Source organism: Prunus dulcis, chromosome 7, assembly GCF_902201215.1.
Source record: "Prunus dulcis chromosome 7, ALMONDv2, whole genome shotgun sequence".
NCBI lineage: Eukaryota > Viridiplantae > Streptophyta > Magnoliopsida > Rosales > Rosaceae > Prunus > Prunus dulcis.
Genome location: NC_047656.1, coordinates 5252838 through 5276383, shown reverse-complemented (window position 1 = coordinate 5276383; position 23546 = coordinate 5252838). Strand labels below are relative to the sequence as shown.

Below are 23546 nucleotides of genomic sequence, written 5' to 3'. Positions count from 1 at the left end.
TTTCTGAACGAATGCACTCCCTGCGTTCACTTGAACAAATAGCCCTTTTGTTTGGAAAACTAAGTTAGTAGGGTCCATTTTCCAGGGGAACAGGTAAATTTACTTAACAAAGGCACTCTTTGCATTCGAGTGAATAAATATCCCGTTTATTTGAAAAAGTAAGTCCGTGGGGTACATTTTTTCAGGGAACGGACAACTTTACTCAACAAACGCAACCCTTGAGTTCGCGTGAACAAATAGCATGTTTGTTTGAAAAAGTAAGTTAGTTGAGCCCTTTTTTTCGGGGAACAGACAACTTTTCTCAACGAATGCAACCCCTGCGTTACTGTGAACAAATGGCATGTTTGTTTGAAAAAGTAAGTTAGTTGGACCCATTTTTCTGGAGAATAGGCAGCTTTACTCAACGAACGCAAACTATTGGTTTCGCATGAACAAATAGCCCATTTGTATGGAAAATTTAGTTAGTTGGGCCAATTTTTTCGAGGAAGAAGCACCTTTACTCAACGAACGTAATCCCTGCGTTCGCGTGAACAAATAGCTCGTTTGTTTGAAAAAGTAAGTTAGTTGGGCCAATTTCTCCGAGGAACGAGCAACTTTACTCAACGAACGCAACCTCTGCATTGACATGAACAAATAGCCCGTTTGTTTGAAAAAGTAAGTTAGTTTTGTCCTTTTTTCGAGGAACGGGAAACTTTACTCAACCAACACAACTCCTGCGTTTACGTGAACAAATAGCCCGTTTGTTTGAAAAAGTAAATTAGTTTGGCCCATTTTTTAGAAGAACGAGCAACTTTACTCCATGAATGCAACCCTTGCGTTTACATGAACAAATAGCCCGTTTGTTTGAAAAAGTAAGTTAGTTTTGCCCTTTTTTCGAGGAACGGGCAACTTTACTCAACGAACACAACTCCTGCGTTTACGTGAACAAACAGCCCGTTTGTTTGAAAAAGTAAATTAGTTTGGCCCATTTTGTAGAAGAACGAGCAACTTTACTCCATGAACGCAACCCTTGCGTTTACGTGAACAAATAGCCCGTTTGTTTAAAAAAGTAAGTTGGTTGGATATATTTTTTCAGCTAGAGGGCCTCTTTTTTGTGCATGTTCATTTGCAATGACAATAGGATAATCTACTACTACCTAAAAGCTATAGAAAATTAAATGTCATATCATCTATTTTCTCTGACCAAGACTACATGTCACATAAATAAGAAATAAGATCTCAAAAAAGAAACAAAAACAAAGAAAACACTATACCTAAAATCTATAAATACAAGAGATGAATTTAAATTAGTTCTTTCATTTGTTTTAAATTCTTTTCAATATGGTCAACTATGATAATTGATTTATTTTTATAAAGGTGATCAATGAATACAATACAACATATGTTACCAAATTATTGAAAAAAAGAATTTGTAAGATCAATTAAAAGTGAATAGAAAGAAAAGTATAAATAAAAGGTATACAAAGGTATTCTTTTAAAAGTTAATATTTTCATTCTACACAACTCAAGACCACTTGCGCCACACGTTATATCTTGTTATATTAATTGTCATATTATTGTTTCATATAAACACAAATTTTTAAGCCCATATAAACACCAATTATTAAGCCCATAGGTTAGGTGGTGTAATATATTAGAATTACAGCTCATCAAAAGGTTAAATTTGCTTCCATTATTAAGAATAGAATAAGAGTGCTGCTAAACGAACCCTAAAATTAATTGAGTACATCATACTATAAAAGTATATATTGAATTACTGATTTATCCTAATATAAAATGACCAAAAAAGATATATGGAATTGTGAAACAAATATAATTTTAATAAGTACACCCCACTAACTATATTCAACCCTAATCAAAAGATTGCTTGTCCTATTGTGTTTTTAAGGAAAGATGTGGTAATTGCAAGAACTTGGAATTGCAAAAACAGTGTCAACAGTTTTAGTAGAAGCATAAATCCATATGAAAAGTCAAAGATTTATAAACACTATTAAAAAAATCAAGCTGAAAAATTAACTATAAAATAATGCTACAAGTATTAGGGTGTATCATAGAATTTTTAGTAGTTTTATAGGGCGTACTTAGTTAATTTTACATTTTAATTAAAATATTAGGGTGTGCTTAGATCATAAGGTGTACTTAGATCATAAAGTGTACTCAGTTAATTTTAAGGTTCGTTTAGCAACACTCTAGAATAAATATAAAATTACTTTGGTTTCTCAAAGAGATTTTCCTTTCACAGAGAATAACGCAAAACTTGGCACCATCCCTCAAAAGACACAATCAAATAATAAAAACAGATTTGTATTTCACCTAAGCAACTCATGATTTTGGCACAAAGACAAATTATCCAGTACAAATTTCCTTTATTTGTTTTTTCACATGTATCCATACTCCTTTTCAGTAACCAATGCGGTGATGTGCACCTTCCTTGCCATTTGTGCACCTACAATAGGAAAAATGGAAAAAATTAGACGCAAGAGAAATCATAAAATTACACAATCTACAAATTTGAACAGCAAGAAAGAAAAAAATAGTAATTAGAATGAACAACCAAATAATGAAAGAACCTCAAAATACAACCAATCAAATTCTATGATGACAATTACCCAAATTGAAGTAAATAATAGTGCAACTAAAAAAGAAAATTATGGCTTTTCGTTTAAAATAAAATTAAAAAATTACAATCACGAAGCATGAAACTTAAACTGAATACATAATAGGAAAGAAAAAAATTGCAACCAAATGTTCCTATTATAGGAAAAGGGACTAATATGGGCGTTCAATTGGGAAAATGGAAATATTATTAGCCTTTAAGGCTTTCTATACAAAGAGAAAACAGATATCACACAAAAACATTAACAAATTTCAAACAGCAATTGTGTACTTAAACTAACTCTTTACCCAAAAAAAGGAAAAGCAAAGAAAAAATAGAGCTATACTAATTATTTCTCCGCTAAAAAGACAATCATATTAGTAATGTATATACCTTAAATGCTTCACAGCTTTATCTCTTAATTGTTCCCCTATGAAATTTTTTGACTTCATCCATTATGCACAACAAAACAGAATAGATAGTTTAAACAACAAAACTAATATCAACTAATGAAAACAGGAATAGTGGCTCAATTTACATTCTATTGCCAAATCACATACCAAATGGATGCTTGGTAATAAACCAAAATGAAGCTATTGATATGCAAAACAGATAAATAAGTTTAAACACACAAACAAAGGCATAGTCACCCAAAGACTCAATCTTTGGGTTCAAATACTAAAACAATTTATTCATCATATAAAGATCATATAACTTGGATTAAATATCATCCAATTTGTTTCTTTCTTATAAGATCTGCATTAGAAGGTCAGAGCGTTTGCAGTCACAAGAAAAAGGAATTTCACAGAAAGTTGAAATAGAAGTAACTGAAAGAAAGCATTTTCTTCACCTAACTGCTTCTAACCCTTCAACTCCTCTGCCAAAAGAATCCCCTGAGAAAACAAAAGAAGAACAAAAATCAAAGCCTAATGTGGACACAACTCTAAATAAATGAATTAATGAGAAAAGCAGAGATGAAGAGGAGAGCACCAAAAAACAGCAAGCAACTAAAATGAACTGCTGATTATGAATATAAAAAAGCTTCTTGAAGGCAGAACCATCTAAGCTTATAATCTGTAACAGAAATTGACACATTAAATCTAACACAAATAACATGTTATCTAAAACTCAAACAAATTAATACAACACTCAAAAAGCAAAAATACCACTCGACATTCCAAATGTCATCTATAAATGGCACATAACTTGTCCCTCTCAATGTCAGTACACAATCAAAAACTGGAAGCACCGTGTTATTTGGAGTGTAACACCAAAAAATTGGCCTGTCATGATATCCAGCTTCTTTCCAGTCGGACTCTTTGTGTAAAGGACAATTGCCATTTTCTGAATAAGCACTTGATGTAATCAGAAAAATCCAACTCAAAGGTTGCAAAGATTCATGACCAATGATGTGCGATAATTGGTATAAAACTATGAATAGCACACAATAAACAACAGAAAGAAGAAACCTTGATACAATTAACATGACTATTGCAAATTCAAAAAGAAATAAATGACCAAAACTCTGCTGCACAATCATTAGAGGCTTCTTGAACAGAGACAAAACAAAGCAAGTACAAGTCCTGGCGAAGCTCTGTCATCAACCCTTCAATGAAGCAACTCGTAAGAAACTCACCACCACCATTGTCTTGAATGCCCATATGGTAGCCAAGATCAATATCAAGAAGTGCAGTGCCACCATTGCATACCCAACATGAGTGTGACATTTCAGCAAACAAATGGAGAGCATGTGGTGATATGCCAGATGTATCAACCCCAAAACCCAATTGCTTTCAAGCTTCTTGATCAAGATTCTTCAAAGACAAAAACCGAGTAATGATCTAAATTTTTGTGGACATGATGGGTTGTTTTATATAAACATGTAGGGGTAAAATCGTCCGTTCAGAATAAATTGCCCCTTCTCGTTTGTGATGCTATGTATTTCGGATAATTGTGCCCGGTGATTGAAAGTACAAAACATATCTACTTATGCTAGTACAATAAAATATGATCCATTATTCTTATTTCGGTTTGCACACAGTCACTCATACATTGCATCACCGTAGTGCAATTGCATGTGGGTTATGCAAACGCTACCCGCCTGTGAGCAAACTCCACATAGCTTAAAAACGCAAAGTTAATGAATGTATTAGGGGTGGTTGCGGTTCGGTAACCGCGAATTTTTACTCAAACCGCAAACCGACCGACTATTTGCGGTTTGGTGATTTTTGAAACCGCAAACCGACCGCATTTTGCGGTTTACCGCATTGCGGTAAACCGCAAAAATGCAGTCGGTTACCGCGAAATTTGCGGTTTAAAACCGCAAATTCTCAAGCATTCACAAAAATATAAATTTACAACCTAAATAAATAAATACACAACCTCAATTTCTCAAGCATATATAAATTCACAATCGATTCCAATTCTCAAGCATTCACAACCTAAGAAAATTAAAGTTACAATTCCAAACATTCCAATTAAAGTTAAACTTCTCAAGCATTCCAATTCCAAATCCTTTAAAGTTACAAACCAAAAGCAAAATGAATTAAAGTTACAACCAAAAAGAAAAATCCAATTCAAAGTTAATTAAAGTTACAAACTAAAAGGAAAAATGCAATACACCAATGTTACAAACTCAAGTGTTGGTGGTGAGTGGATTTGAAGAACCCCTTTGTGTTGTTTGAGCACCAATGCTATCTACAAATAAAACAACATAGTTTAGTACAATTTATTATAAGAAGAAGCATAAATAACATTAGCATAAATAAACTAATTACTTACAAGTTGTCATATCTTCCATTTCCTTGTAGAATTCAACCTCATCATCCGTTGGTTCTTTGTAAAAGGAAAATTCGTCCGCTCTAAGCCAATCACTAGTACACACTAATGTCTCTACCATTTTAGGATGCAAAGAGCTTCTAAAAGGATCCACAATCCTCTTGCCTAGGCTAAAAGCATTTTCACTAGCAACCGTAGAACTTGGAATTGCAAAGATATCCTTGGCAACTTGTGAAAGAATAGGATATCTTGTTTGGTTCCCTTTCCACCAATTCAAGAGATTGAATTGTTTACTCAAGGGGCTCTCAAAAGGATCCGTCAAGTACTTATCCACTTCATTGAGATCGAGAGAGAGAGGAAGAGATGAGTTCGATTCGGGTCTGTGAGAGAGAAGCCGATTTTGAGAGTTGAGAGAGAGAGAGAGAGAGAGAGAGAGAGAGAGAGAGAGAGAGAGTTGAGAGAGAGACGAATGGGAATCAGGAGAAGAAACAGATTCCAGGTTTTCATCTCACGGCTACAGAGAGAGAAGAGAAGGGTTTACAATTTTACTTAATTATTCATAGAGTATAGCCGTGCAGCTATACTTTGCGGTTTGCGGTAACCGCAAATTTTGAAAATCAAATACCGCAACCGCAACCGCAAATGCGGTTCGGTTCTTAATACCGCGATTGCGGTTTGGTTTACCGCGATTGCGGTTTTATTGCGGTAAAATATCGGTTGGTTTTTGCGGTTTTTCGGTTTAAAATGCCACCCCTAGAATGTATGGTGCGAAGACAAAGAAAAGTAACTAACTACTTCATTATGACCTTATGGCTATTAATACATATTAGGGTTAACCACATTATGGTTTACGAAATTGGGGATATTTTTGAATATGATTTGTACTACATGACAATTTCTATTGCTAAATATTTTCGAATAATTGGTCCTTTTGTAGTATAATATGTTCGGATTATTGCCCCTTACCGTTTGTCATGCTCTGTATTTCAAATAATTGAGCCCTTCGATTTATAGTAAAAAATATTTCTAATTATGCAAGTACAAGTAAAATATGATCCATTTTTCTTATTTTCGTTTGTGCACAATCACTCTTGCATTGCATCACCAACATGCAATTGCATGCTTGCAATGCAAATGTTGCCCGACTGTCGGCAAACTCTTCAGAGCGTAAACACGAACCTAAAAACATACAATTGCATAAACTCATTACTCAAAATATATTGAACTCCTAAACTGCATGAACTCATTACCCAAAATACATTCAACTCATAAACCAGAAAAAGAGGGTTGTTTGAACTCTTACTTGATGTTTCCAAATTTTCAACGCATCCTCTTTACACTTCCTTTCTCCACCAACTCAAATGTCGTCATTCACACAATTCCAACAAATCAAACTAAATTCCACTCAATTTGGTGACCACTACATCATGGAGGCTGGACCCATCATCAATTTCCCAACGATTACCTCTATGCATATCAGTTTTGGGCAAGCAGAGAGAAGAGTTGAGGACCTCGCTTAGGCAGAGTCGCCAGCTTTGTCTTCAGTTTTCTCGTGACGACCTCGATTCGGTGAGCATGCTATGCTATTTGCCTTTGGAAACTTATTTTTGTTCATTTTGTTTCCATTTAAAAACAAAAAATGAAATTTTACAAAAGAAAAACATACATCCACATGCTTGAATGAGTAAGGAGTAAAACCTTAAAGATATGGAAGGCCGTTGCCAGTGCCTCTATCAGTCCACATCGCACCCTATCGCATCTTGAGCAAGCAGACAGGGAGTACCTGGAATGGAAACAAACAGCGAACGCATTAATGCATTGAATCAAAGACCGACCTACTAATTAATTCCTCAGGCATGTCGCTCTATCAAATAAAAAAAATGATCTCAGTAAACCCTAAATTTCAAAATCAACTTTGATGGGTCCTGGAAATCCCGTACCTAGCCCCATCAGATCTCTGGTCTTGGTGTTAATTACTACGCAATTTCAACGGTGAGCTCTTGAACGGATCCGATCGTGGATCAATGGCGGTCATCGAGGCGTTAAACCTCGCAAAACAAGAATCGCATTGGAGGAGCTTTTCTTCATGCCTCGTCGTCTCTCTCTCTTTCTTCACGCTCATGGGAAGTAGGGAGAGGATTTGGTGGGCAAGCAGGGAGAGCATTTGATGGGCAAGCAGAGAGAGGATTTGGGGGCGCTTATGATTGGATTTAGGCAAGCAGAGAAAAGAGCTGGAGGCTCTTACGATTCAATTTAGAGAGAAAACTTGGAGCGAGCGTCGTCTTCCACCTCCACAGCATGCGTCTGGTTCTGTTAGCCCTTATAAGAGTCACATGTGACTCAGGTGCTCAATAACAAAGGGCTGAATAGGTTATCCAGTCATTCAATCTCAACCATCCATTTTTGAAATGCAAACTCAACCCTTGGATTAGACAGAATTGCTTTACTCAAACAGAATTTACAAGTTTTTATTTTTTTATTTTTTATTTTTATTTTTTAAAAGGTCTACAAGACAAACAAAATAAAACAGAGAGAACCAAATCCTATGGCGCTTCTTATTCTGAGACCTCCTCCCCCTCCTTATCTTCGCTTCATGGCCTTACGCTTTCTCTCACACTCTTCTCTTCACCCTCACTTCCCCTCCTCTTCTTCTTCTTTCTCGTCTTCCTCTCTTGCTCGTCCCTCCCTCTTGTTCAACCCACAACCCAGGTGCTTTTCCCTTTCATATTTTGCCCCTCATTTTCTGCTTTATTTTCTGTTTGGTTTCCTAGAAAATGCGGCTAACTAGGGAATTAAGGCGACTCTACAGTATTCTTGTTACAACATAACTTTTTCTTTGTTTGAATTTGAGTGATTTTATTTGTTCATTTGTTATTTTTGGTGATAAGATATTAGTTTTTGTATTTTGCTACTCGGGTTTTTCCTGGGAAAGTGGAAAGTGTTTAAGGGTTTTGTTATTGGTTGTGACAGGACCCATATTCCACTGAAGGGCGTTCCTAGCTGCTGTGTAGTTCGAAATGCGGTTGCTCCAAGAGCTTTTATGTCGTCTACCCCTGCAACCGAGGCTTTTCAAGGCAGCTCTGGCTCCAATGCATATGGGTCTGATCAGATTCAGGTAAAATACTCGATTTCAAAAGGGGGTAAATCAAAGTTTTCTATTTTAAGTTAGCCATTTGCTAATTTATCTGTACATCATGCTTGTTATTTTTGTTTTTGAAATAGATAAGTAAGTTTATTAAGGTGTTTATTTTTGTTGGAAATTGTTGATGGGTTTAGTTAGAAATTGTTGAGTGGGACTTGTAAGCTGTCACTCCGACTTAGTTTTGGCTTGATGCTATAATGTCTAACATGTTCAGGTATTGGAAGGCTTAGACCCTGTTAGAAAGAGGCCAGGGATGTATATTGGGAGCACAGGACCCATTTGGTATTGTTTTTCCTCACTTTTCTCTTTCCATTTTTAATAATGTGCTTTTGCTAGATTCATCTTAGTCAATAAGGAAGTTTCTAATCATGCTCTTTTAGGTCTATGAAATTTTAGATAATGCTGTGGATGAGGCTCAAGCCGGATTTGCTTCAAAGATCGAGGTTGTTTTACTTGCAGATGGTTCTGTGAGCATCGCTGACAATGGTCGTGGGGTATGCTACATCTTCTATGCCTTTTAGTCAAAAGCTTCACAAATCCTTTTTTGTATATGTTAAAGTAAGAACACAGTGTCATGATTTCTTATAAGGCTTGTCAAGATATTCTAATGTTCACATGTAGTTTGATGGGCCTTTATACCCTATGATGCCTTTCGTACTTATATTTCTCATATGTATAGTCAATATGTCTAGAGTCTGTAAATTGTTCATTAAACATTGTTAAGCATGCCACGTAAATTCTGTAACGCAGTAAAATTTTTGGAGCAGAGAATGAAAATACCTACCAAAAACAAGCAAGAGGTGGAATACCACAAAGAGAAAGTGTACCTAATAAAAAAGCCGTTTTTGTAATTGGTACATGTTTTCTTAAATCGCGAAAGCCAATTCCAGGGAACAGTGAAGATTCATGTGGTCTTTCTGTTCAGGTGCTGGTAGTCCATGTCTTTACAGACATGTCTATTTCACCGAGCCCCTCCTGTTTAGGTGGATAGCCCGGCAAATAGACGTCTACAGGAATTAGCTTATCAAATCCCCAAACAGCACTATAAGAATCGTTACTGAACATCCCCCATGCAATTGTGCATGCTCCCATAGCATTAACGTATTTCGGTTTAGGCATTTATTCGCATGTCTGGGATCCTCTGGTCATTATACACATTTTCATTAACCAATGAGAGTTTAGTCAGTGGTCAGGGCTGTGGTTTGCTCCCACGTGGTCTTGGGTTTGATTCCTCAAGATACCTCTCTAGCTATTTGCTAAATTTTCCTGCCTCCGAAAGATTGTAGGGTTCGGGGGGAGGCCCCAGTTTTGCAGCCAAGTCCAGGAAGCGGGTTTGGGAGGATTTGTAGGTATGGAAAAAAGTTATATATATCTTAATTGGTATGAAATGGTGATTGCCTGTATCCTTAGTGCATTCTAAATACCCATTGCAAGAGTAATTCTAAGAGAACTTGCACTTTAGATGTACTAGGGACCACAATGTCGTGACTTGGTACCATGCAGTGTTTCTAGATTCAGAAAACTAATTTTTGTTACTGTTAGTAATTATGGGAACATATAAAAGAAAATCTGAATTTTTTCTTCTTCTCATATTGCATTGATAGTAATCTTGAATTTACAACCAACCATTAGAAATTTTCCTGAATACTCTTCTCAAGAGTTATGTACACTAACTCTAAATATATGTTGCTACTATCTTTACCCATATTTGTTGTTTTCTTGTTCATTGCAGATTCTGACTGATATGCACCCAGCAACCAAGAAATCTGCTCTCGAGACTGTGTTGATGGTATTATTGCATAAACTATCATTCTCATTTCTAATTTTTGTGTAGAGGTAGAATGTAATCCACTTCACATTGCATAGGGTTAGTTACTTTTTTCATTAAAACCAGAAAGATAATATTATATCAAAAAATTAGGTATAAAGGGTTTAGGTTATCTAAATAAGTCAAATATCAAGCATATGTTTCAGTGGCACTTTGAAGGTTTGGACCATGAATGATAGAAACTCAACTAGTTCCGGGATTTCTAGTGATAGAAACACCTTTGGAAATTGACGAGGTTTGAAATTTTATATGTTTTTCTTAATGAAGAAAATATGAAATAAGCAACTTGGGAGCTATTTTAAATGCAGGAACATTTTATTGTTTTATAAATGATAGTTCTTATGAAAATTATTCATGTTTTACATGCTGGTGGCAAATTTGGTGGTTCAAGTACTGGTATAGTGTCTCTGGTGGCTTACATGGTGTGGGTTTATCTGTCGTCAATGCCTCCCCTTACAATCAAATAAAACAATAGCACTCTTTTGTTTTCTTGCAAATTTACTGTTAGTGATCCGATGCTATCTGCTGCATTTGCTTTTAAATCCATGTCTTATAACTCTCATTTTAATGATGTGTGAAATGGACCTGAAATATTATTTAAACCATAAGGCATTCTGGTGGGAGTTCAGATTGTAACACCTTGACATTTCTTTGTGATGATGGCTAGAATATATAAGTACCTTCTATTCTAATTCAGTTTTAATTGTTTCCGTTATTTTTTTTTTGCTTCTCACCTTGAATTTGTATTAATTTTTTAAAGAAAAATAAGAAGCAAGCAGTCCCTCAAAGGTACATTAAAGATTTCTAACACCCAGCTGGCTACGCGAAATTATCACTGAAAATACAACACAAAAACACAAACATTCTCAAGAAAGAGCATTCACACAACCCTCGGCTGATTGCATACTTGATAGCACATAGACCTGCAGCTGCCTCAGCGACCAAGGCTGCACTACAATGGAAAGGTGTTGCCAGCCCCCCACAAAACAAGCCTTCCTCATTTCTAACAATCACCCCTAAACCTGCTTTAAAGGAGTTCGGTTGCCAAGCCCCATCAAAATAGATTTTTAGGAAGTTCACCACTGGGGGCATCCATCTTGACGTTTGTCTCAAGGGGTCTGGAGGGGCAACCCAAATTGAGACTTCAGGTCTAGTCTTTACTCCCATGAATTCTCTGAAAGCTCGCATGGTTCTATCAATTGTAACAATAGGATCGATTAAGTAGCCTTTGAAGATGAAATTACATCTGGACTTCCAAATTTCCCAGCAAGTAAAGCTGATCATTGAGAATAAATTCATTATCTCCTTTCCCATGTCCTTCAGGCTTAAGACTTCCAACAACAATTTATCAAACATAGAAAAGCCCTGCGAGTTCACTCTGAAACTCAGGGGAGCCCCAAACCAAACCGCTTGTGTCCATTGGCATCAGAAAAAGCAAGTGTTCCACTGTTTCCTCTAACTAACCACAAATGGGGCACAATGGTGAGTTCACAATTTTCCTCTTGAACAAATTCCATCGAGTAGATATGGCATCATTTAAGAGTCTCCATAAGAACACACGAATTTTGGGTAACGGAACAATCTTCCAAATACTCTGCCACACCTCCTTTTGAACTACATGAGAAGTCGAGCCCCTTTCACCCTCCCTGATTCGGTTCTGAGCATGGATTCTCCGATATCCAGATTTGACAGTATAATCTCCATTTGAGGTCCAGGGCCAAACCCTTCTATCACAGCCGTCAGAATTACCAATAGGACAGCAACGAATAATGTCAATAGTCTCTCGCGAGACATAAGAATCAATGAGGTCCACTCTCCATGAGTGATTAACTTTGTCCATAATTTCACAAACCTGTTGGGGGGCAGAAGGAGAGATCAACTGAGACACGTTAATGATCCCCTCATGAGGAGGAAGTAGCCAAGAGTCCTTCCAGGTATTAGCACCATTAAAGATTTGACAACGAGAGTCTTTAATAAGAGCATCTCTCCCTTCTAATAAACTGGCCCAAGCCCAGGATGCTCGAGCTCCCTTCTTCGCCTGTGAAAAATCACAATCCGGGTAATATCTAGCTTTCAAAATCTGCACCCATCCTGCATTTGGATTCTGTAAAATTCTCCAGCATTGTTTTGTGAGTAGAGCTGTATTGAAGGACATGAAATCTCGAAAGCCCAGACCACCCTCTTCCTTCGGATTGCACAAACTCGCCCATGACTTCCAGTGAATTTTGGAACCATCATCACCATTCTTCCACCAAAATCTAGCCAAATCTCCATTAATATCTTTACAAACAGCAGCAAGGAACTTAAAGCAAGCCATGGGATAAGCCGGAATGGCTGTAGCCACCGCTTTAAGGAGGATTTCCTTTCCTGCCAAAGACAAGGATATCTGTTTCCAGCCGTCAATCTTCCTTCTCACTCTATCTCTAATATAAGCTAAAGCTGCTCTTTTTGACCTTCCCCAAACCGTTGGCAACCCTAGGTACCAGCATTTTCTGCTCCATTAATACCAAAAATCTCACATAACTGCTCTCTAAGGGGTTCTGGGGTATTCGGGCTAAAAACCATATTATATTTTTCAAATTTCACTTTAGATATAGATTTTAAATAATAATATTTTTATAAGAGTACACGTGTAATAATTTGTAGATGCATCTTCATGAAACATGGTGTATCATACCAACACCCTAATTCATCCGTAAAATAATCACAGTTGACATGCAACTTTCGTTCATATTTATCTTACTAGCAAGAAACAAAAGAAGTTGTGTGAGACCAAATATGAACAAAAAGGAAAATTGCATCATCATTTGGAATTTAAAATGTCTAGATTTAGTAAGGGACTTATACCTCAAGTGGTTAAGAGCATTTACACTTGCATCTTAGTTCTTAGGTTTGATTCCCCCATCCCCCAATATCTCTTGTATAACAAAAAAATTGCCTTTTTTTTTTTTTTTTTTTTTTACAACATATACCAATATTACCTCAAGTTAATTAACAAATGAGGTGACACATAATATAACACTTGCTTTATTGATTACTAGCCTCTCAACACGCGCTTTCGCGCCTGTAAGAGGCTTTTTTTTTTAAAATTTATTTTTGAATTAGAAAAGATAATGGGTAGTTGTGTTCCATAAAAATATGATTCATTATTTGAATTTTCTTTTAATTTTAATTTTTTAATATGAAAAATTGTGAATTTACCATATTATCCTCATTTAATTAATAATTTCAATTCTTAATGTTTGCATTAACCAAGGGCATTTCTTGGTATTTTGAATATTTCACAATTCTCTGCCTTTTGCTTTATATATACTAGCCTCTCTGCACGCGCTTCCGCGCTTGCAAGAGGCTTTTTAAAAAAATATAAATTTATTTTAGAATTAAAAAAGATAATGGATAGTTGTGTTCTATAAAAATAGGATCCATTATCTGAATTTTCTTTTTTTTTAATTTTTTTAATACAAAAAATTTTGAATTTACCATATTATCCTCATTTAATTAATAATTTCAATTTGTAATGTTTGCATTAACCAAGGGCATTTTCTGGTATTTTGAATGATTCATCATTCTCTGCAAGAGGCTTTTTTAAAAAAAAATTAAATTTATTTTAGAATTAAAAAAGATAATGGATAGTTGTGTTCCATAAAAATAGAATCCATTATCTGAATTTTCTTTTATTTTTAATTTTTTTAATACGAAAAATTTTGAATTTACCATATTATCCTCATTTAATTAATAATTTCAATTTGTAATGTTTGCATTAACCAAGGGCATTTTCTGGTATTTTGAATGTTTCACCATTCTCTGCCTTTTGCTTTATATATATAGACTAGCCTCTTTGCACGCGCTTCCGTGCCTGCGAGAGGCTTTTTTTTTTAAAAAATTTAAATTTATTTTAGAATTAAAAAAGATAATGGGAAGTTGTGTTCCATAAAAATAGGATTCATTATCTGATTTTTCTTTTAATTTTAATTTTTTAAATATGAAAAGTGTGAATTTACCATATTATCCTCATTTAATTAATAATTTTAATTCTTAATATTTGAATTAACCAAGGGCATTTTTTGGTATTTTGAATGTTTCACCATTCTCTGCCTTTTGCTTTATATATATAGATATATAGATAAAATGAAATGTTATCACATCAATTTGAATTTTAAAAGTTGGAATAATTATTGGCGATTCTCAAATTATTCTCATTTGGATGTCTGTAGAATTATTTCAATTATTTTTTTCTTTTAATACAAACGATTGATGGAGGGGGATTTACACAAATATTCATTAATTGGGTACTGCTCCCAACTTAGTTACGACTATAGCTAGGTAAAACTTGAAACCTAGAACCTAGTTTTGATAAGGCTTGGCTTTCAGATTTCGACATTGATTATGAAATATGAAGTAATTAACAAGATTGTAACTCATTTTCAATAAAGAGACCTATCTTTTTCTTTTTCTTTTTTTGGGAAAGAAAGCGGCCCATCTTTTTCGATAAAATGAGAAAGCAAACAAATAAATTGTCTAGTTTTCTCTAAAGTGGAGACTCAATAATTTGACGTGGGTGCATAACGGGCGTGAATTGCCCTGTGCGTGTGACCATTTTCTGAAAATCCTTAACCATTTACTCAAATTTTCATGCAAAGAGGCTGCAGCTAGGTATATATATTTTCAACCAAAATGGGACTCTATCAACCATCATCATTCACCTAAATACATAACCTGAAGGCATACACCATAATAATACTAGGCCTTTGCACGTTTGGCTAAACTGGAGGCTGCAAATGCTGACCTTGCAAAATCCCTTGCCACCTTGTGATGAAATCTTGAAGTAGCTGAGGTTAATCAAGTAGCAGAACTTCAACAGCAAGTTGAGTTAAAAAAAGTGAACCATGAAGAACTCAGAGGAAGATCTCCGATGCTCATCAAGCAAACGTCGAAATGACAGGGAAAGAGATAGAGGAGCCAACATAAGTAGAAATTGAGGTCAAGAGAAGGCTTGCTCAGATGACTGACCATTTGATTCATAAACAAGCCCAGGTTGAGGCTCTTTTCTCGGAGAAAGCAACTCTTCTGTTCAGAATTGAGGCAGTGTCAAGGTGGCTAGATGAAAGCAAGTCAATGATTGAAATTTATGGTTCCTCGTCAAGGGACAAAGAATCAGGCAGACCTTTGTTTGAAGACAGGTTCCGTTCAAGCAGGAGGCAAAAATGTCTTTAAAGAAAGTAGCAGCTCCAAAAGGAGTCGAATTTGAACAAAAAAAGATTAAAAAAACAAATTATATTATACTATACACTTCTCAAACTATCACCCACATTCTCCCCTCCATATTCTGGTTAATGTTTCTTTATTGTCTATATGAGAATCAGGCATAGGAAGGTGGGATTTGTTATGTGATTTGGTATTTATATCACACACTCAAAAGTCTCACACAATACACCATTTAATGAAATACATTAAAATCAGTAAGTTTTTGAATATCATGATACTTTTTCTTCTCTTTTAAAAGTCCTAATTGAATATCACCGGACTTCCATTAATTATTTTAAAATTCTAATTGAATACCACCAAACTTTTATTGATTACTTAAAAATCATAATTGAATACCGCTATATTTTTAGCTTCAAAACAATCGATAACTTCATTATCGCATCAGCCAAAGACACCAAAGGCCAACAAAACAAACCAAAACGACAAACAGAAAATAAATCAGAAGAGAAAAATAGCTATAAAGTCAAGGCAACTAAAACCTGAGAAAACGAACGCAAAGGGAACCTCCCAGGCAAAAGAAAGCATTGCTTGGACCAACATGCGTCATTACGGATGCTTTTCCAATTTAAAGTCCTTTGCACACCACATTCCCTCTGTTCAAATTAAATTCACCAAATTTTAACAAGAAATGAAAACTAAACTAAATTATTGTTGAGAATGAATAAAAATCTAAGCTTTTTAAATGGACTTTGGAAGATGTTAAAATTGGTAAAAGAGAAGAACTTGCAGAGAAATTTCTCGTGTTTTCATTGATATTTTAGCAAGCAGATACAAATCTTAAATACAAGAAAGGAAAAGCTGTACAAGAAAAGTTAACCAAACTTGTGTCTAAAGTCTTGCAATTGATTACAATCAGAATAATGGAAAGATTGCATAAGAGCAGATCCTACAATTATGGCTTGATTTAAACGTGACTAAAGAGATTTGCTGATTCTCAATATGCCCCCTCAAGTTGGAGCATGGATATCCAAAGCTCCTAACTTGCGTAGATGGTGATGGAACAGTGCACTCCTAAGAGGTTTTGTGAATATATCTGCAATTTGATGGGCAGAAGGTACATGAGTAGTTGCAACAAGACCTGATTGGATCCTTTCACGCATTGTATGGCAATCTAACTCAATATGTTTTGTACGCTCATGGAATACAGGATTTGCCGCTATGTGTAAGGCAGCTTGATTATCACAGAACAAGGTTGCTGGTTGTTCATGCTTAATTTGTAAGTCTTCCAAAAGATATTTCAACCATACCAACTCGCAAGTGATAGAGGCCATGGATCTATACTCTGCCTCTGCTGATGAACGTGACACAGTGGTTTGTTTCTTGCTCTTCCAACATATAGGTGCATCACCAAGGAATATGCAAAAACCCGTGACTGACCTTCTTGTGGTAGGACACCCAGCCCAATCAGCGTCACAATAACCTCTTAGCTGTAATGAACTCTGTGTGGGAAACAAAATACCCTGGCCTGGTGCCTTCTTTAAATAACGCAAGACGCGAAGAGCTGCCTCTAGATGTGGCTTCCTTGGTTGGTGCATAAATTGACTAAGAATGTGCACTGAGTAGGTAATGTCTGGCCTTGTGATGGTAAGGTATATAAGACGCCCAACAAGTCGCCTATATTGTGAAGGATCCTTGAGCAATTCACCGTCAGTTGGAGTCAATTTCAAGTTCTGTTCCATTGGAAAGTTGACAGGTTTTGCACCAAGTAGCCTGGCATCTTCAAGAATATCTAGTGTGTATTTTCGTTGAGAAATGCAAATTCCTTTCTTTGAACGGGCAACTTCTGGTGTGAAGGAACTTTTTAAGGTCTTGTATGGCTTTGTCATCATTTCCTGTAATTATCATGTCATCAACATAAATCAATACTGATGTAAATGATTCACCACATACACGAGTAAATAAGGAATAATCTACCTTTGATTGGGTATAACCAGCACTCTGGATAGCAGTAGAAAATTTAGAGAACCAATTACGAGATGCCTGCTTGAGGCCATACAATGACTTGTTGAGTCGACACACCATATTCGCCCCCTATCGAAGAAAACTAAGGGGAGGCAGCATATAGACTTCCTCATCCGAATCACCATGGAAGAAAGCATTTTGTACGTCTAGTTGGTGAAGGGACTAGCCACGAACAGTGGCAATGGAAAGCAAACATTTGACAGTGACAATTTTTGCAACTGGAACAAATGTCTCCATATAATCGAGGCCCTCTGTTTGTGTATATCCTTTTGCCACTAAACGGGCTTTGTAGCGTTCAATTGTGCCATCTGAATGATACTTGATATTATAGACCCATTTACTACCAATGGCGTGTTTTCCAAAAGGCAGTGGAGTCATAGTCCAGGTATTATTGTGCTCAAGAGCCAAAAGCTCGGCTTGCATGGCTTCTTTCCTCTGGGATCAGCATCAGCCTATGCAAATGTGGTGGGTTTGACAGAGGTAGAAAGACGACTAAGAAAGCAACGGTGAGAAGATGACAAGTGATTATAGGAAATAAAATTTGAGAGAGGGTGGTGTGTACCTGATCGTGAAGATGATGATGGGCCAAGGGGAGTAGCACGAACCTGGGAGAATTGATAATCTTGGAGCCATGATGGTGGTTGGTGGTTTCTTTGGCTACGACGTGGTGCAACTAGAGGAGTGGGATTGGATAAGGATCTGTCATGTTGGTCAAATTCATTGGGTGGAGGTGATGTGTTTGGTTCAGGTTGAGTAATAGTTGGTGTGTCAATGTATGGAGGTGATGGTGTTTCATGTGGTGGGCCAATATGTGTCGGTGGCGGTGTTTCAAGTTGTGTATGACTTGGGGTGTCTAGTGGTGGTATTGATGTAGAGTGGGAAGTAATGGCATCGTGAATAGGCAAAGATAAACATAGATGTACAAAATGATCAAGTTGGGTGTCACAAGGCAAGGTAGAAAATGGAAAATTTTGTTCATGAAAAACAACATCTGGGCTAGAGAAGAATGTCTTAGTTTGAAGGTCACATATAGCTTATAGGCTTTTTGACCCAACGGATACTCAACAAATATGCATATTCTTGCTCGGGAATCAAACTTTGAAGAAGGTTTGGTATTGGTGGCATAGCATAAGCAACCAAAGACTCTTAAGTGGTGATATTGGGGTACTTGTTTATGGAGCATTTCATATGGTGTTCTTTTAGAAAGCAAAAGGGTTGGTAAACGGTTGATAATATATGCAGCAGTTTGAATGCTTTGCCCCCAAAATTTTAAGGGAAGGTGCTTGAAAATGTAAGGCTTGTGCGACATTAAGGAGGTGGCGGTGTTTGTGCTCAACGACACTATTTCGTTGGGGTGTAGAAGGACAAGAATGTTGGAAAATGATGCCCAAATCATTAAAGAAATGACACATGGAAGTAAATTCACTCCCATTGTCTGAACGAACATGTTTAACATGACATTGGAACTGTGTTCGCACGAAAGCAAAGAATGATTTTAATAGGCCCTGTGTTTCAGATTTAAATTGCATAAGATGAACCCATGTGTGACGAGAAACATCATCCATGATGGTTAAAAAATAACGAGCACCAGAGTGTGAATTAATGCGATGAGGTCCCCATATATCACAGTGTATCAAATCAAAAGGTGCAAGCATAGAAATAGAACTTAAAGAAAATGGTAGTCGAGTCTGTTTGGCCATTGGACAGATTTCACAATGAGAACTTAAATTGAAGGGAATACGATATACGGATTTGGACAGAAATTGTAATGGGGCAGCAGAGGAGTGCCCAAGACGACGGTGCCACAAATCAGAATTGGTAGAGGTGGTATGTGCTGCAGGTGGCGGCTTAATATCCGTGGGCTTGGTAAGATAATATAGGCCATTATGCTCCTTCCCCAGGCCAATCACCTTCTTTGTTGTCAGGTCCTGTAGAATACAAAATCTTGGGTGCAAAATGACAGTGCAATGAAGATCACAAGTTATCTTACTCACTGAAAGCAAATTGACATTGAATGGGAACAGAAAGGACATCTTTAATAACAAGGTCAGAATTAATTTTCAAGGAACCAGTAGAAATTATATCAACACGTGATCCATTTGGCAACTCGACAGAAAGGAAATCTTAAATACAAGAAAGGAAAAGCTGTACAAGTAAAGTTAACTAAACTTGTGCCTAAAGTCTTGCAACTGACTACAATCAGAATAATGGAAAGATTGCATAAGTGCGGATCCTACAATTATGGCTTGATTTAAACGTGACTAAAGAGATTTGCTGATTCTCAATAGGCACTTAGAGATTTCTCTCGTTTTGAGATCTACCTTTTGAGTGAATGCGAGATAGAGAGATTCGTACGATAAAGAGAGACGAGCAACAGAGAGAGAAATTCGCAAGAGTTGTGAGAGGAGAGAGCATAGATGAGAGAAGAGAGAAGGGAGAGAAACAAGCTCAGAATCGATGAGCTCAATAAAGCAAAATCAAAAGAGGAAGATGCTTTGAGAAGTATGCATAATCTTGCCATCAACACCCTCAGAACTTGCCGTCCTTCTTGCCATTGGGCGGCTGCTTTCTTTTCATTGAGCTAAGCAAACCACAACAACCAGTTTGCCAGTTTTATAGGTAGTTTTTTTTACACTATATTCTGGACCATTGGATCAAATAATTCGAATTTGACTATTCAAAATTCATGTATCGATACTTTGATGTATATTAGAAGTTTCGCTTTTGTAACTGCGTGATTCGAAATGCGGTTGCTCCAACAGCTTTTATGTTGTCCACCCTGCTACTGCAGACATGATAAAACTCAATATATGTATATTCGTAAGGAAGATGGCGTTATATCAATACTGCTTTTAGGATATATAGCCTTTTCCAAAAATGGGTTTACTGGGTTGATGACCAAAAGGTTTTGGGCAGACAAAGGCTTACTCATGCTTTCCTTTTGTTCCCAATTTTGATAAAATTTGCTAGAGATGAATCTGGATGTCTTTCATATGAATTCATTTACTTGTAGCAAATATTTAGTCAGATCAGTTGGAGTTTAATACCTTCTGTTTATACCAGAATCAGCGACCAATAAGAGTTAAACACGTGGACAATGCGTGGCATTGGCAGGGAAGCCCTTGGCACCCAAGCCTGCCGATCGTACTGTTAAAGCACAAATCGCCCACTGGACACGTGGGTCATCTACAGTGAATATGTTCCACATCGAAATTCAATACAACATGCACACCTCCCAAGGTTTATAAAAAGGGGCACAAGTCCCAAAATGGGGGTAATCTGAACTTTCGGCATACTGCCTCTAGATCTGTTCAATTCATTTACTAAATCCGTACTTACTTAAGTATCGGAGAGCTTTCGGCCGGTACCACACCGGTGCCCTAGGACTTACCGAGGGGACCCTTGTTTTGTAAGATCACGCCCCAATGGAGCCCAGGACATCCCGAAGGCCCAGACATCACTAAGTTGAGCCTAAAAGTGCCGAACCACTTTTTCGCATAAACACCTTCTTATGTTTTAAGTGGTGTACAATAGACTATCAAGGGCCACTAGTAATCTAGTCCAAATTGTTCCCAACTTAACAATCTAAGTCTAATATTGTGAGTAGAATTAGACTCCATGGACTCATCCAGGTTGTCCATCTATTGGTTTGGGGAAAATGGCTGGATGTAGAGGTTGATAGGGTGGTGGGTTTTTGGAGACAGAGAGAGAGAGAGAAGAGAGAAGAGTGGTAGAGATTAGTGCATGTGGTAGATTGTAATATTATCTGACCACGTCTAGTAGTTACTGAAATTGCTACTTTCAACCTCAAAGTCATTATCTGGCTGAATTACTGATGTGGGGTTGAATTATTTACCCCACAACTTACTCAAATTGACTTGGAAGTCTTTGCATGCATGATCGTCGTGTATCACTGACTTTAGAACTCTTTATTTTTCTTTATCAGACTTGGAAAAATTCGTTTAAAGTTCGCACAATTTCTATAGGTAGGGACGTGATTATGGAAAATTTTCTTTCTTGTTAGTGTGTCTGCAACGGCACATAATTTCGAACAACCATCTGAACTCTCATTTACTCCTATATATAGGGCATCTCTGTATTATCTCATTGCATAAGAATCATCGGTCACAGCAGTGCTTTCATCCAACTTGTCTTACTAATTACACTTTCAGGAATTTCATCCCTTAAAACCATTCAACTTGATTTTTACAGATCATAATGTGGGATGCATAGATATAGAGAGGAAAGCCCTTCTCAAGCTCAAACAAGGCCTCACAAATCCTTCCAACCGGCTTTCATCTCAGGTGGGAGAAGATTGCTGCAAATGGAGTGGTGTAGGCTGCAACAACATAACTGGACGTATCAACAGGCTCGATCTTCCCAATCGCTCTTCAGATGGGTTGGATTATTCCGGAGCAATAGTGTCTGCATTTGGATTTGGTGGTGAGATCAACCCTTCTTTGCTTGTTTTGAAATATTTGATTTACTTGGATTTGAGCATGAATAACTTTGGAGGTGTCCAACTTCCAAGTTTCATTGGATCGCTAGAGAAACTGAAATACCTCGATCTCTCTAGTGCTTCTTTTGGTGGAATCATTCCCCCCAATCTTGGAAACCTCTCAGGGTTGCTTTATCTTGATCTTAGTAATAACATTGTTGAACCAATTGGGAATGACCTTCGTTGGCTTGCAACTCTTTCTTCCTTAAAGTACCTTATCTTGGAAGGAGTGAACCCTGCTAAGACTACATCTTATTGGTTTCCCACTATTAATATGCTCCCTTCACTTGTTGAATTGCATTTGCCCTTTTGTGGACCTTCCATCCTTCCTCTCACTCTTCCATCTATCAATTTCACATCCCTTTTGGTTCTTGATCTCTCCAGCAACTATTTCAACTCCACGATACCTCCTTGGTTGTTCAATCTAACTGAGCTAGAGATGTTGGATTTGACGGATAACAGTCTGACAGGAGAACTGCCTGATTCTTTGGGATATCTTAAAAGCTTGAGATACCTCCACTTGTCGGATAACTCATTTCAGGGTTCAATCCCAAAATCGATTGGAAACTTGACATCTTTGGAGGAGTTTTACCTTGGATGGAATCAAATAAGTGGGATCATCCCAGAAAGTCTTTGGGATCTCTCATCGCTGGTTTCACTTGATATTTATGGCAACACATGGGAAGGTGCCATTACAGAAGCTCATTTTACGAAACTTAGAGGCCTGAGAAAAGTATCAATTGGAAATAATTCCCCAAACATTTCCTTGGTTTTCAACATAAGCTTTGATTGGATACCTCCTTTCAAATTAAGATTCTTGTACATTAGGTCATGCCAACTGGGTCCCAAATTTCCTACATGGCTCATAAATCAGACTAAGTTGACCAAGATGGTACTCCGTAACGCTGGGATTTCAGACACCATACCAGATTGGTTTTGGCAGTTGGATTTGCAATTAGATAATCTAGATGTCGCTAATAATCAATTAAGCGGTGCCCAATTCATTAAGATTCAGCTATTCTTCCATTGTTGATGTGACTTCAAACCGCTTTGAAGGCCCAGTCCCACTCTGGTCCTCAAACCTTACCTGGCTGCATCTTAGAGATAATCTATTTTCAGGGCCAATTCCTCATAACATTGGTCAAGTGATGCCCAATTTGACATATCTAGACATTTCTAAGAACTCTTTGAGTGGAAGCATTCCCCTGTCCTTTGGTAATTTAAGCCCATTAGAATTCATGTTTATCTCAAATAACCACTTGTCTGGTGAGGTTCCTCATTTTTGGAACAATATACCATTGTTGTTTATTGTAGACATGTCAGACAACAATCTCTCTGGTACAATCCCTAGATCCTTAGGCTCTCTTACTTTACTCATGTTCTTGATCCTCTCTAGCAACAACTTTTCAGGTAAAGTCCCTTCTTTTAAAAACTGTACTTACCTGAATATTCTTGATCTTGGTGATAACAAGTTTTC

At 36.9% G+C, this 23546-nt stretch overlaps 3 protein-coding genes across 10 annotated transcripts; 2 read left to right on the top strand and 1 right to left on the bottom strand.

Annotated features, from left to right (window-relative positions):
- Positions 1–2288: 2288 nt before the first annotated feature.
- LOC117634218 lies at positions 2289–6784 on the bottom strand. Of its 3 annotated transcripts, none has more exons than XR_004586744.1 (3): positions 6678–6784; positions 3447–3489; positions 2289–2446 (listed from the first exon to the last, which is right to left on the bottom strand). XR_004586744.1 is itself a non-coding variant. In XM_034368192.1 (3 exons), exons 1-3 carry the CDS (start codon positions 4134–4136, stop codon positions 2401–2403), a joined length of 423 nt encoding a protein of 140 aa, XP_034224083.1. In that variant the 5' UTR covers positions 4137–4211; the 3' UTR covers positions 2289–2400. The 3 variants fall into 3 exon arrangements, 1 of the variants encoding a protein (XP_034224083.1); XM_034368192.1 differs by lacking the exon at positions 6678–6784 and adding an exon at positions 3803–4211; XR_004586745.1 differs by lacking the exons at positions 2289–2446; positions 6678–6784 and adding an exon at positions 3763–3860 and having other exon boundaries at positions 3155–3489.
- A 1095-nt stretch (positions 6785–7879) lies between these two features.
- On the top strand, positions 7880–11754 carry LOC117634219 (DNA gyrase subunit B, chloroplastic/mitochondrial-like). Of its 6 annotated transcripts, XR_004586747.1 has the most exons (7): positions 7880–8083; positions 8345–8489; positions 8597–8600; positions 8731–8798; positions 8897–9010; positions 9796–9865; positions 10249–11040. XR_004586747.1 is itself a non-coding variant. In XM_034368196.1 (6 exons), the coding sequence occupies exons 1-4, from the start codon at positions 7920–7922 to the stop codon at positions 8910–8912; spliced, it is 393 nt and encodes a 130-aa protein (XP_034224087.1). In that variant the 5' UTR covers positions 7886–7919; the 3' UTR covers positions 8913–9010; positions 10249–10305; positions 11105–11754. The 6 variants fall into 6 exon arrangements, 4 of the variants coding, with proteins under 4 accessions (XP_034224087.1, XP_034224086.1, XP_034224084.1 ...); XR_004586746.1 differs by lacking the exon at positions 9796–9865; XM_034368196.1 differs by lacking the exons at positions 8597–8600; positions 9796–9865 and adding an exon at positions 11105–11754 and having other exon boundaries at positions 7886–8083; positions 10249–10305.
- An 8234-nt stretch (positions 11755–19988) lies between these two features.
- LOC117635235 (receptor-like protein EIX1) lies at positions 19989–23102 on the top strand. Its single transcript, XM_034369588.1, has 2 exons — positions 19989–20073; positions 21784–23102. Exons 1-2 carry the CDS (start codon positions 19989–19991, stop codon positions 23100–23102), a joined length of 1404 nt encoding a protein of 467 aa, XP_034225479.1.
- The last annotated feature ends 444 nt before the right edge of the window (positions 23103–23546 follow it).

What these genes read in the sequence shown, in the direction of transcription:
- LOC117634218 (XM_034368192.1), bottom strand. Translation starts at nt 4,136, where the DNA reads ATGATTGTGCAGCAGAGTTTTGGTCATTTATTTCTTTTTGAATTTGCA. An exon ending in ACTGACATTGAGAGGGACAA is followed by an intron (nt 3,490 to 3,802) that starts GTTATGTGCCAT and finishes TTGTTTTCTCAG; the next exon opens with GGGATTCTTTTGGCAGAGGA. An exon ending in GAAGGGTTAGAAGCAGTTAG is followed by an intron (nt 2,447 to 3,446) that starts GTGAAGAAAATG and finishes TTCCTATTGTAG; the next exon opens with GTGCACAAATGGCAAGGAAG.
- LOC117635235 (XM_034369588.1), top strand. Translation starts at nt 19,989, where the DNA reads ATGAGAGAAGAGAGAAGGGAGAGAAACAAGCTCAGAATCGATGAGCTC. An exon ending in AGAGGAAGATGCTTTGAGAA is followed by an intron (nt 20,074 to 21,783) that starts GTATGCATAATC and finishes TGATTTTTACAG; the next exon opens with ATCATAATGTGGGATGCATA.
- LOC117634219 (XM_034368196.1), top strand. Translation starts at nt 7,920, where the DNA reads ATGGCGCTTCTTATTCTGAGACCTCCTCCCCCTCCTTATCTTCGCTTC. An exon ending in TTGTTCAACCCACAACCCAG is followed by an intron (nt 8,084 to 8,344) that starts GTGCTTTTCCCT and finishes TGGTTGTGACAG; the next exon opens with GACCCATATTCCACTGAAGG. An exon ending in ATGGGTCTGATCAGATTCAG is followed by an intron (nt 8,490 to 8,730) that starts GTAAAATACTCG and finishes TAACATGTTCAG; the next exon opens with GTATTGGAAGGCTTAGACCC.